Below are 13,542 nucleotides of genomic sequence, written 5' to 3'. Positions count from 1 at the left end.
CAGAAAAACTACTAAATTTTACAAGATAGTATATAAAAAATTATGTAAATAATTAATTTAACTGCTATTAAATATAAAAATCGATTCCGTATGTGGCCGAATATTACATACGTATAAGTCCAATACCATTTTTAAATTGACATTGACAACTCAATTGTAGGTTATCCTTTTACTCAAACTTGCCGAAATTTCATCATTTGTTGCCCAATTTGTTTCAATATTGTTCTGATTTTATTTAAAAGCGGCACTTAAACATAGTATATAGTAAGTACTAACACTTTCCTAAACTGACATCCTTAATAAATAAAAATTTTCAGACCATGGTTGAGAACAGTACATTAACTATAGATGAAAAATTTCACCTAATATCCAGAAACCTGCAGGAAATATTAGGTGAAGATAGAATTAAAGCAGTATTGAAAGAACGTGATTTGAAGTTGTATTGGGGCACAGCTACAACGGGTAAACCTCACATTGCCTACTTCGTTCCAATGTCCAAGGTAGCAGACTTTCTCAGAGCTGGTGTAGAAGTTACTATTCTTTTTGCTGGTATGTTTGCATTTGTTTGTTTCAGTTACCATGTACAGTTGAGTCCGCGAGGGTTTACCCGTGCGTCATCATTTAAAGCATACGAAATAAGTCGGAAATTTACTAATCGCAACGGCAAGTGGATATTATTCCGATCACGGGTTATAGTATAAAATTTGACATTATCAAATAAATAGAATGTCAAATTTAAGTTTTGCTTTAAAATTTTGGTGCATAATTACAGCTACATTTGAAGTAGCTTAATAAATTATTTTATTATCATTGATTAATAAATAAATAAACAATTTATAAAAAAAATTCGATAACATATTTTCTTTTTGTTATTTATTCACTTTGGCGGAACCTTAAACACAAGCATTCAACTGTGTCAACAATGAGGTTAGCTTTGTACCTTGTCAAAATTTATCGTAAAATAACATAAACTTATTACAAAATTTCTAACTCCAATATAAAATCAGTTGTGAAAACAACTGTTTGTATACTATAAAAAACTTCAAAATGCAAAAATTCGACAAAATAACAGCAAAAAATTCAACAAACTGACAGCCACAAAAGTGAACAAACCAAAACGTCAGAAATTGTACTTAAAATATGTGAAGACATCCCAATCGTCTTTCTTTGTACATATCTCTTTTTAATGCACTGAGTCTAAATTGTTCATAAAAATTACATGTGTCTTTACTTAATAACAGGCGGCAGCTGGTTTGTCATTAATTTATGCGTGGAAGAGAATGATGCTAAATAAAAAGTATAGTCTAAGAGCTAGTGAACCCTCCGACTAACGGGCGTCCTGTAAGGCTAGAAATTTTTCTAGTGATAATTCATAGCACACCAAGGCTAAAAACCATGACCTGGCAGGCATCAGCCGTGCACGTGTATCTACCAGGTGAATCGAAAAGTGCAAATTTAGGGGGTAAAATAAACTTTCTCCTGTAAGGTTTAAATTTAAGTATGTGTTTGAGTAAGTCGTTTAGAAGAAATGTGTACAATGACAGGCGATTCTGAAGAGCATAAGACCTTGCCAGGCGAGGGGAAAGATTAGGGGTGTTTCCTAAAATTATTCTTTTTGCATCGAACAAATTTTTTTGAGGTTTTTTGAATCATTCCAAACAGAAAACGTCTTTAGTGATTTTTTTCCTAAGATAATAGTTTTTGTTATATAAGCGATTGAAAATTTTGAAAATTGCGAAATCGGCTATTTTTAACCCTAAATCGGACATTTATCTAAAAGTTTCAATGTTGCCAAGTTACGTAGATATCCTTTAAACGTTAATTGATGAAATGCCGAAGAGTTATTTGCAACAAAATATCGAAAACCCCTTTGTTTTTTTAATTGCTAATCAAGCGGGCGCGTCACTGTAGTATAAGTGAGGACGTTTGAGTTTGCATAAATTCATTATCTCGAGAATGGGCTAATTTCAAGAGAAATCCTCAGACAGGTCGTTTTTTATTTTTGAATTAGGACTTTTTGGCATATATATAATACTAGTGACGTCATCCATCTGGGCGTGATGACGTAATCGATGATTTTTTAAAATAAGAGTAGGGGTTGTGTGACAGCTCATTTGAAAGGTTATTTAATTCTCTATTTAGTAATATAAACATTAACATAATTATTTATACAGGGTGTGCAAAAAAAATTTTCTTCTATTTGTCAAATTTAATCAAAGTTAATTTAATAAAAAAAAAATTTCTTGTAGTATAAAATATTTAGTATAAATAATTATGTTAATGTTTATATTAGTGAATAGAGAATTAAATAACCTTTCAAATGAGCTATCACACAACCCCTACTCTTATTTAAAAAAATCATCGATTACGTCATCACACCCAGATGGATGACGTCACTAGTATTATATATAAGCCAAAAAGTCCTAATTCAAAAATAAAAATCGACCTGTCTGAGGATTTCTCTTGAAATTTGCCCATTCTCGAGATAATGAATTTATGCAAACTCAAATGTCCTCACTTGTACTACAGTGACGTGCCCGCTTGATTAGCAATTAAAAAAACAAAGGGGTTTTCGATATTTTATTGCAAATAACTCTTCGGGATTTCATCAATGAATGTTTAAAGAATATCTACGTACCTTGGCAACATTGAAAGTTTTAGATAAATGTCCGATTTAGGGTTAAAAATAGCCGATTTCGCAATTTTCAAAATTTTCAATCGCTTATAAAACAAAAACTATTAATTTAAGAAAAAAATCACTAAAGACGTTTTCTGTTTGGAATGATTCAAAAAACCTAAAAAAAAATTGTTCGATGCAAAAAGAATAATTTTAGGAAACACCCCTAATCTTTCCCCTCGCCTGGCAAGGTCTTATGCTCTTCAGAATCGCCTGTTATTGTACACATTTCTTCTAAATGACTTACTCAAACACATACTTAAATTTAAACCTTACAGGAGAAAGTTTATTTTACCCCCTAAATTTGCACTTTTCGATTCACCTGGTAGATACACGTGCACCGCTGAGGCCTGCCAGGTCATGGTTTTTAGCCTTGGTGTGCTATGAATTATCACTAGAAAAATTTCTAGCCTTACAGGACGACCGTTAGTCGGAGGGTTCACTAGCTCTTAGACTAGTATGTGTTTTATCTCGCCAGGTATTAATGACGCACGGGTAAAGACTGGCGGACTCAACTGTACTTAATATGATTTTTTAGATCTTCATGCGTATTTGGATAATATGAAGGCACCCTGGGAACTTCTAGCGCTTAGAGTTCAGTATTACGAACATTGCATTAAAGCTATGCTTCAATCTATTGGAGTTCCTTTGGACAAACTTAAATTTGTGAAGGGAACAGATTATGAATTGTCTAAAGAATACACACTAGATGTTTACAAAATGACTTCAGTTGTTACTGAACATGATGCAAAGAAGGCTGGAGCTGAAGTTGTTAAACAAGTAGAAAATCCTTTACTAAGTGGTCTTCTATATCCTAGTAAGTTATTAGATCAAATTATAATTAACCTTCCAGAGGACGGGCGAAATAAAATTACATTGTATTTCCATATGGGTGAGAAGATTCACCTGTCCGTTGGAGGGTTAATGATTCATCTTTGTAATATCACTTAATTATGTGTATAGTTTTCTTTCCTCTTCTATATACTTCTTCAATTCCTACCATTCAATACATTTGTTTAATTGTTAAGATATTTATATTTTTCCTTTTTTTATTTGTAACTACCACAGTTTTATCTCCGTCTCCTATTAATCATTAATCTAGTTGACAATTTATTTGATCATAACATATGACCTCATTATTATCTCTCTTTTATGATATTTTTACGATGTTGACATATATTTTTTTATTTAAAAATGGATATTGCACCATCCATATCTTTTTGGGAGATTAAAGTTATCATTTTTGCACTTTTTATATTGGTTTACTGCAGCTAACGGATTATAGATGCTCATAGGTCTAACCAGTTCAAGAACTTTTGCAATTTTCTTTTTTGGGGAGGAAAACTTGTACTTCTCCTTGTTTGGGGAGAAAACTTGTATTCTAGTAGAATACATGTATTAAATGATACGATTAGATGCCTGCTTTAAAATGCCAAACTGTACCTTTGAAGTGGTGGACAAATTCACATACCTAGGCTCTTTAATGACCATCTATGAATGTCAATTCCATAACGGAAGAAATAATATAAGAGAACGAGAATAATTCTGACAAACAAGTGCTATTTTGGACTGTGTAAACACATGAAAACTTGTTTTTAACCCTCCAGCGGACAGCAAAATAAAATTACATTGTATTTCCATATCAGTGAGGCCTGATTGACCTCACCCGTCTGCAGGAAGGTTAAGGAATTGTCCATTCCGTTTAGTTAGACCTCTGTGGCTTATTTTTAATAAATCTCTGTCCATCACAATTTAAGAGAACCTTTGGTAGCCCATACACAAATATGGTGATAAAACATTGACATCTAATTATTGTTCCATTACAATTCTTTCTGCTATTCCTAAAGTTTTTAAGGCTTTAGTGACTGATTTCTTGGTAGTTTTGTATAACACAATAACTATTTTTTTTTAAATTGTCAGTCTCTGATGCTGTAGCAATTCTCTATGCTCCTTTTTTATAGCGACTAACAGAGGGTTAATCTTGTTAATGGAATAATCCAATCTTCTTTATTGCTTCATTCAATTTGGTTTTATATTCCTTGATCCTTCCCTTTCATTGCATAAGAAATTCACTTTTATGTGTTCCTCATCACAGAACTAATTATTATGGTTCAATATAGATATGGTCTGGCTTCCATGCATGCAAATCAGTTACCTCATGAAATAGATTTTTTTAACTTATGTATTAATAGCTTTAGGTAATATTTGAAGCACTGAAATACTAAAATGCAAAATGATACTTTGTATGAATAAATGTGCACTTACTTACCTATTATATTCATGTATATTTTATATTTATTTGTAATTTTATTGTGTATTTCTTTAACACATTCGGTGTCCATGACGCACGAGTAGGGTCACGAACATGTTATCAAAGGTAGATACCGATGACACATAAGTGGCATCAGTAGTACTGTGTTACTAAATGAACAATTTAAGTATGTGGCACCAGCCAAGTGGCGCTTGTTCAAGATTTAAACCGAACATGTTAATGCTGTATTCTTGTATAATTTTGACAGCAGGTTTGTTCCATTTCTTATTGATAAATAAACAATATTAATAAACAAGTAATAATAATAACTGTGGGTCTCATCACTCAAGATTTACATCTGTTTTTGAATCATAGCATTTATAAATATATTCTACCATCAGGTTTGCAAGCACTGGATGAAGAGTACCTTAAAGTTGACGCACAGTTTGGAGGAATCGATCAAAGAAAAATCTTTACGTTTGCAGAAAAATATTTACCCCAATTAGGATACAAAAAGAGGGCCCACCTTATGAATCCAATGGGTAAGTATATTTATGCTAGAGATTTATCACCTACTAAACCCTATTTTTAAACCAGGAGGAGTAAACTCAAAAGGCAGATTCACAACCAATGATGTCACTAGAAAAATCACCAGATTCATCTTCTTTCTGATTAATAGTGATCAATAAATATTATGTTATACTAATACGTGGCTAAAGAGATCTAAAAACAACTGTTTATTTTATAAAGGCACACTAAAAATCTGAAAATTAGAGGAATATACAGGGTGTCCCGAAAAGATTGGTCATAAATTATACCACACATTCTGGGGTCAAAAATAGTTCGATTGAACCTAACTTACCTTAGTACAAATGTGCTCACAAAAAAAGTTACAGCCCTTTGAAGTTACAAAATGAAAATCGATTTTTTTCAATATATCGAAAACTATTAGAGATTTTTTGTTGAAAATGGACATGTATCATTCTTATGGTAGGACCATCTTAAAACAAAATTATAGTGAAATTTGTCCACACCATAAAAAATTTATGGGGATTTTGTTCCCTTAAACCCCCCCAAACTTTTGTGTACGTTCCAATTAATTCATTGTTGTGGTACCATTAGTTAAACACAACGTTTTTAAAACTTTTTTGCCTCTTAGTATTTTTTCGATAAGCCAGTTTTTATCGAGATGCGGCTTCTTTTTCAATATATTTACGTAAAAATTTTATGGGGGTTTTGTTCCTTTAAACCCCCCAAATGTTTGTGTACGTTCCAATTAAACTATTATTGTGGTACCATTAGTTAAACACAGTGTTTTTAAAACTTTTGCCTCTTAGTCTTTTGTTCATAAGTCACCTTTTATCGAGATGTAGCTTCTTTTTCAAAATATACCTAAAAATGTAAATTATAAATAAATTTTCAGATTATTAACAGGTCTCTAGAACCGTACTTAACCATATACAAATATGTGGTGGATTCGACAAATATTCAAAATATCTCGATAAACACTGGCTTATCGAAAAAGTACTAAGAGACAAAAAAGTTTTAAAAATAATGTGTTTAACTAATGGTGCCACAATAATAATTTAATTGGAACGTACACAAAAGTTTGGGGGGGTTTAAGGGAACAAAACCCCCATAAAATTTTTATGGGGTGCACAAATTTTACTTAAATTTTTTTTTAAGATGTTGCTGCCGTAAAAATGCCGCATGTCCATTTTCAATAAAAAATGTCTGAGAGTTTTCGATATATGAAAAAAAATCGATTTTCAATTTGTAACTTCAAAGGGCTGTAACTTTTTTTGTGTGCACTATTGTATATAGGTAAGTGAGGTTCAATCAACCTATTTTTGACCCCAGAATCTGTGGTATAATTTATGACCAATCTTTTCGGGACACCCTGTATAACTAAGAAAAAACAAAAAATCGTCGATATAACTTATTAACCTATGAACATTTTTAAATGCCAATAGTGTCAAAATTTCATAAATGTCAATAGTGTTAAAATTTCATAAATTTGTGGAGTGAACTTGCTGCGGTTCAAGCGAACAAACATTATGGAGCGGTAAATTTGAATTACTCCTCCTAGTTTAAAAACGAGGTATAGTAGTTACAGTAGTTGATTAAACCAGAGGTCGGCAACGCGGCGCCCGCGGGCGCCACTGCGCCCTCCAATAAATTTTAGTGCGCCCTTAAACTATTGTTAATTTAGACAAGAAATTCAAAACGTATATGTTTTATATGTTTATATTTATACATTTGTTAGGTCAAAAAATAGTTGGCGCCCGCCATGAATTTTTAATTTAGTACTTCACTCTTTACACTAAAAACGTTGCCGACCTCTGGATTAAACTATTAAAATGACTAGTAAAGTTAATTTTTTTGTTTAAAAAGGATTCATACCTCGGTCAAAAAGTTTACAACCTAATAAATAATACTGTTTAGAATTTAAACAAAAAGTTCAATTAAATCAATCTCTTAAAAAAGGTAATTGTAAAAGAAAATATAACATTTTTCAGTGCCTGGATTAACAGGAACTAAAATGTCCTCGTCAGAAGAAGACAGCAAAATTGACTTACTTGACTCCCCTGCCAATGTAAAAAAGAAATTGAAGAAAGCTTTTTGCGAACCTGGAAATATTGAAAACAACGGCCTTCTTTCTTTTGCTAAGCATGTTATATTTCCTTTATTAAAACCAGACGAGAAATTCGTGATTTCTAGAAAACAAGAATATGGAGGAGACTTGAACTTTTCAGTATATGAAGATCTGGAACAAGCTTTCGCCAAAGAAGATGTTCATCCAGGCGATTTAAAAGGAGCTGTGGAGGTATACATTAATAGATTGTTAGATCCAATTAGAAAAATTTTTGAGTCTGCGGAATTGAAGAAACTATCTGAAAAGGCATATCCATCACCAAGCAAAAACAGTAAGTGTATTATAAAACTTTTTTCGCGTTTTTTTAAACATACTTCACATTTTTATTAAACATACCTTTTCTATATCACTGCAACTCTTCATGCGATTCTTCCATTGTTCGTAACAGTGTTGAAAGTCTTCTTCTGTCAGATGCTTCATAACATGTATTGTTTTGTCTTTCCCAGCTTGAATAAACTAAAATTATGTCCTTTTAATACAAATTTCACCTCAGGCAACCAATATAAGAGTAAGGCAGATACACTGGAATACTCTACTTGTCTGAGTGTGTTTGAGGATTATCGGCTTATTCACCATCTTACCTTTATGATATTACTTTCTATTTTTTATGTGGAAGCTCTAAAGGAGTGATCCTTGCTTTCCTCTCATTTGTTTAGAAACCTTTTGACAGACAAAGCAGAATTTGCTCACATGCATGTTTATTTTTTGATGTGAAAGTTTTCATACACATTGTTTGTCAATTCCCTATACGCTGTGAGCTCGTACGTAGAGGGGATATTTACAAATTCGCGAGCGCCAGTAGTGACAAGTCTGTAAACCTTGACCGGAAATTTGACATAAATGTCAAAGTGATTAATTTAAAATTAAAATTAAAAACATTAATTATAAAAAATATTAGTTGGTCAAAGCTGTGGTATATATTTTTACCTTAAATATACTTACGTTTTAAATACTGAATTTAAGTTTTTTTAATGTTCCGTAATATGTAATTATAAATTAATATATTAATCTTAGCGCCATCTACACGATAATTGTGAAAGTATCCGAAGTAAGAAATTCATATTTTATCAATAGAACGTCAAAATGATTAGAAAAATCTTTAAAAAATCGTTTACAATTTAATTACTTTTTTGCGTTGTAAATATTAAGCGATAACAATTAAATAATACATTTAAAAATTACCGGTGAAAGTTGAATTAGTAGTCCGCTAGGAGCGACACCAGCGAAGCTCAGAGCGTATAGTTTCAAAAATCACTCTAATACTTAACCAACAGTCAGATCGAATCAGATTCGATCCGTTTTTGACATGTAGATGCGATTTGGTCACGAATCATTCTTTCCATCCATCTTGAAAATGCTCAAACTACTCAAGAAGTATAGAATACACATTCATTTCATTCCCCTCTTTTAATAAATTATATATGTACTTATCATTTTTACAGTGAAACCATGTCTACGCTTAATTGTATGCTTCTCTTGTAGTAGCTTCAGTCCTGTTATTAAATAGCCACACCTCATATAGTGATTATCTTCACCAATTTTATGATAACCTCCTTAAAACGCCTTGCAATAGGTACGGCAACAGACTCACCAGGAAACCCAAGAAAAAAGTCGTATTCCCTCCAGCCAATCTTCTACAATTGGCCAGAAACGAACTTCCTGATAAGCACTATAACATAGATACTAGAACAACCCCTTTAATATATCGCATAATATAATAACAAGCTGCATCCCCAAACGCTGATCCAAGAGCCGTTTCCAAATAAAACTGGTAGCAGTTGGTCCCTTTGCTGGTTTGGCTAAAAGGTTGCTCACAACATTTCTTCTATTTCCACTTCCCTCCTTAGCTTCTGGAGTAATAACTAATAACAAATCAACGACCTTCCAAAGCCCCCGCCCCACTAGCCGATTTGTTTCTCCACCTGCATTACCCGTGAACGTCACCCCCACGCTCAAGAAATGGAGAGTCCGTACCCTGAAGACGTCTAGGCCTAAACGGGAAATAAACAAGGTATCTTCATTCACCCATTTCATTGTGGTTATAATACTTTAAAGTTTATAATACTTTATATCGTTAATTTTTTCTAGAAGCCCCTGCCAATCAAAACGCTACTACCGATGAAATCGTTCCAAGTAGATTAGACATTCGCGTTGGAAAAATTGTCGAAGTATCGAAACATCCCGAAGCTGATAGTCTCTACGTTGAAAAAATCGATTTAGGAGAGGAAAAACCTAGAACCATTGTAAGTGGTTTAGTTAATTTCATACCCATCGAAGAGATGCAGGACCGAATGGTGGTGGTACTCTGTAATCTTAAACCGGCAAAAATGAGAGGAGTGGAATCCCAAGGAATGGTTTTGTGTGCTTCGGTGTAAGTATTTTAATGAAATTGTATTTAATTAGTTTAATACTGACATTGGCGATATTATTGGAAGTTTAATTATTCAGAATAGTGTGAATATCTATTAACGGGTCTAGGCATGTCTTCACCTCAGTGAAGTAACAAACCTTAAGGTTGAATAAAAAGTGGACATTAGGTAACTACGAATTAAATATTTGAATGAAGTATTTCTTCGCAAGAATATGGGGCGGTGGGATATGAGAAGTTTTTGGACAGCTGATCTGACTGTAATCAGTCGCCCGTTGACAGCCGCTATGTTGGATTGGTCACATGACGCCAATAGGAGAGGGGCGGTCATTTTGGAAGGGGCGTAGCTTACAAAGTCACCTGCACACGTGTCAACCTGGTGGCAATCAACAAAAGATGCTGACGAAAGATCAAAGCATGCCGCCTTCCTCACAGTGGGCAAATATTTCCCATACCTAACAGAGTGTGTACTTAGAAAGACTTAGTAGACGTGTAGGTTATATATCTCGAAATTATTAGAGGAAAGTGCGAGGCAGATATTAAAGCAGGAACCTTGGGGAGTTTTTATACAGTGCTAGTCAAAAGTCCCCTCCCCTCTCGTATTTTTTAAACGGTTATACTTCTAATGTGAAATTTGGAGGGAGGAAATAAAAGGATATAAGCTTCTCAAATAGTCATAACAGATGAATTAATAGTGACAGATGACGTTACATAGCCACTTTGAGCAATAATTTTAAATGCGACCTTATGGCAAGTGATATCTCGTTTGAAAAGTATAGGGCTTTTCATCGACTGTCAATTGTTTCGAGCTTCTGTCATGTGTCACATAATAATAATATATCTACGTCATACGTCTTTGGTTTGTATTATTGTAGATACCAATAACGTATGACGTAGATATATTAATATTATGTGACACATGACAAAAGCTCGAAACAAATGACTGTGAATGAAAAGCCCTATTGAAAAAACCTATTCAATCATGCTTATTTTGTTTCGGTTTAAGTTCATTTTATGAATAAATTAAATAAATACTAAAATTGTAGTTTCGCATTTAATTAATAAAGATCCAAACGTCCGCCTATGGTTATTTATCAAAAAGTTGACGTTTTTTAATTCTCTATGGTTCATTTTTTAAATAGGAGGAGTAAAGTCAAAAAACAGATTCACACCCAATAATGTCACTAGAAAAATAATCAGATTCATCTTCTTTTTTGGTTGATTATACAGGGTGTTTGCCACATGCCAGGAACTTCCTGGGAACGCGTTCATGGAAAAGAACAGCGGTAAATCGAAATGACTGGAGGAGCTTATTGAAGGAGGCCAAGGCTCGATTTGGGCTGTAGTGCCATTGGATGGATGGATACAGGGTGTTTCATTGGGAAAGTAACATACGTTAACTATAGAAAGAGGACACTTAGGCGGTCTCAAAAATACCACTTCATTAATAACAAAGATACTGGGTGTTTTATCTATTTTGCCTTTTTTTATTTGGTTCATAACTTTTTAACCATACCGTATATTTATTTTATATTTGGCACGCAAATATTCTTTAAGGTGTACAATCAATTAATTTATTTACAATTGTAAAAAATCCAGGTCAGGATTAAAAAATATTGGAAAAATGTTCCGACCCAAAAACAACACCCTGTAAATTAATTTTTTTTAAAATGAATTTTGCATTTGAAGAGAGGATGAAAAATTAAATTTAGTGGTATACTTTGAATTTTTGGCAAAATGATTTTTCTGGTAAAATTTTGAATTTGAATTCTGAAATTATGCGAATTGTGAGAGCTCGAAGTAGAAAAAAAATTGAAATACGACTTACAACTTATTAAAGAGACTGTATATTTATTTTATATTTAACTCCGAATATTATTTAAAGTGCCCAATCAATTACTTTATTTACAATTATAAAAAATTCAGGGCCGGATTAAAAAATATTGGAAAAATGTTCCGACCCAATAAAACACCCTGTAAATAATTTTTTTAAATGCATTTTGCATTTAAAAAGAGGATGAAAAACTAAATTTGGTGGTATAAACTGTATACTAATTTTAATGTATTCATCAATATCAACTTAAACCCAAAAAAAAATTAGTATGATTGAATAGGTTTTTTGAATACCTTTCAAACGAGGTTACACTTGCCATGAGTTCCCACTTAAAATTATCGGTCAAAATGGCACTGCAACGTCATCTGTCACTATTATGTCACCTGTTATGAGGAGCCTACACCAGTTTTATTAAATATTGTATTATCATTTTCAACAAAAATTTAACCTTTATATTTTAGGGACGATCCCAAACAAGTAGAAACCCTCATCCCGCCAGAAGGTGCCGTCCCCGGTGAAAGAGTAGTAATAGAAAATTTCGAAGACGGAAAGTCCGATGACGTTTTAAACCCCAAGAAAAAGGTCTGGGAAAAACTGCAAGTTGACTTGAAAACAAACTCAGAATGTATAGCACAGTGGCAGGGAAATAATTTAGTTACGAAATCTGGCGGCAAAGTACGAAGTAAAACCATGGTTGGTGCTCCGATTAAATAAGTGCTACTTAATTTGTATATGTATTTATTTTAAAGCATTTACGATAAAATGAGCTTTTTAAATTATTGTATTTTTTACCCATATCCTGACAGAACATAAGTATAAACTTTTATCTAATCTTATAAAAGACTAATGCAACAAGTCATGATGTGTGTCCAGTATGATTTGTCGATATGTAAACATATGATTGTTATATCTTTTTTTATAACAGCTCCAGAACAGAGGTGTATATTAACATAGAGTGAGCCTACACTTCGCGCTTCCTGACGACAATATCTCCTCGACTGGTTTGCGGTATCTCTTTCTAGCACATTGTATCGAGAAACTAAGATGACATTAAGTGCGAGTACAGACACGGAAGAGGAGGACAACTGTAGCAGCTTTACTATGCGTAAGAGTGAAACAGCACTGATCCAAAGAAAAAAGATGGTGTCGTCACTTCGCTCTGAATGATACTCCGTCTATCATCATTTGAGTCTATTCTCCATTATGACTTAAGTAGTTTAAATGGTGAGAAAATATGATGAAAATACTAAAATCAACAATGTTATTGTCATATACACACAGTTATATTATACTCCTTTAGATTTACGTCACTGAAACTGCGGCTAACTTCGGGTCTATTTACTTTTGTTACTTTTCCCGTAAAAATCCATCCTTTTGGCACTTTGTTTGATCTAAATATGGCATTAAAATGTATTGGATAATACATTAATGTATTGGATTAACTTGAATTTTCAACTTTATCGCAGAGAAAATGTTGAAAAATAGTTTCACCGGTTTTGTATGATCCATTCTCTGAAGATGACCTCACCAACTGAGTTGCCTTCTTTCTATAAATTCTAAGGTTGACTATATTTCCAAATCTTCTCTTATTTGAGTATTTCGTAGTCTATCTCTTTTGGTAACTCCTCGAAGGTATTTCATTTCTACTGCCTGTATTTTACTCTTTTGACGTTCTGTTGGTACCCATGACTCGCAACCAAAGGTTAATACAGGCCTATATATTGACTTAAATGTATTAATAAAATATCAATGACAT

At 33.0% G+C, this 13,542-nt stretch overlaps 1 protein-coding gene across 1 annotated transcript; it reads left to right on the top strand.

Annotated features, from left to right (window-relative positions):
• The first annotated feature begins 110 nt into the window (after nt 1-110).
• Nucleotides 111-12,562, top strand: LOC114327826 (tyrosine--tRNA ligase, cytoplasmic). The gene is made up of 7 exons (XM_028276537.2): nt 111-264; nt 318-549; nt 3,216-3,494; nt 5,330-5,470; nt 7,448-7,855; nt 9,673-9,955; nt 12,248-12,562. Exons 2-7 carry the CDS (start codon nt 321-323, stop codon nt 12,498-12,500), a joined length of 1,593 nt encoding a protein of 530 aa, XP_028132338.1. The 5' UTR covers nt 111-264; nt 318-320; the 3' UTR covers nt 12,501-12,562.
• Nucleotides 12,563-13,542: the final 980 nt, after the last annotated feature.

Source organism: Diabrotica virgifera, chromosome 7, assembly GCF_917563875.1.
Source record: "Diabrotica virgifera virgifera chromosome 7, PGI_DIABVI_V3a".
Classification (NCBI taxonomy): Eukaryota; Metazoa; Arthropoda; class Insecta; order Coleoptera; family Chrysomelidae; genus Diabrotica; species Diabrotica virgifera.
This window is presented reverse-complemented; position numbering and strand designations above follow the sequence as displayed.

Coding starts and splice junctions, on each gene's coding strand:
- LOC114327826 (XM_028276537.2), top strand. CDS start 321: ATGGTTGAGAACAGTACATTAACTATAGATGAAAAATTTCACCTAATA. Junction 3,495..5,329: donor AAGTGGTCTTCTATATCCTA/GTAAGTTATTAG, acceptor TTCTACCATCAG/GTTTGCAAGCACTGGATGAA. Junction 9,956..12,247: donor ATGGTTTTGTGTGCTTCGGT/GTAAGTATTTTA, acceptor TTTATATTTTAG/GGACGATCCCAAACAAGTAG.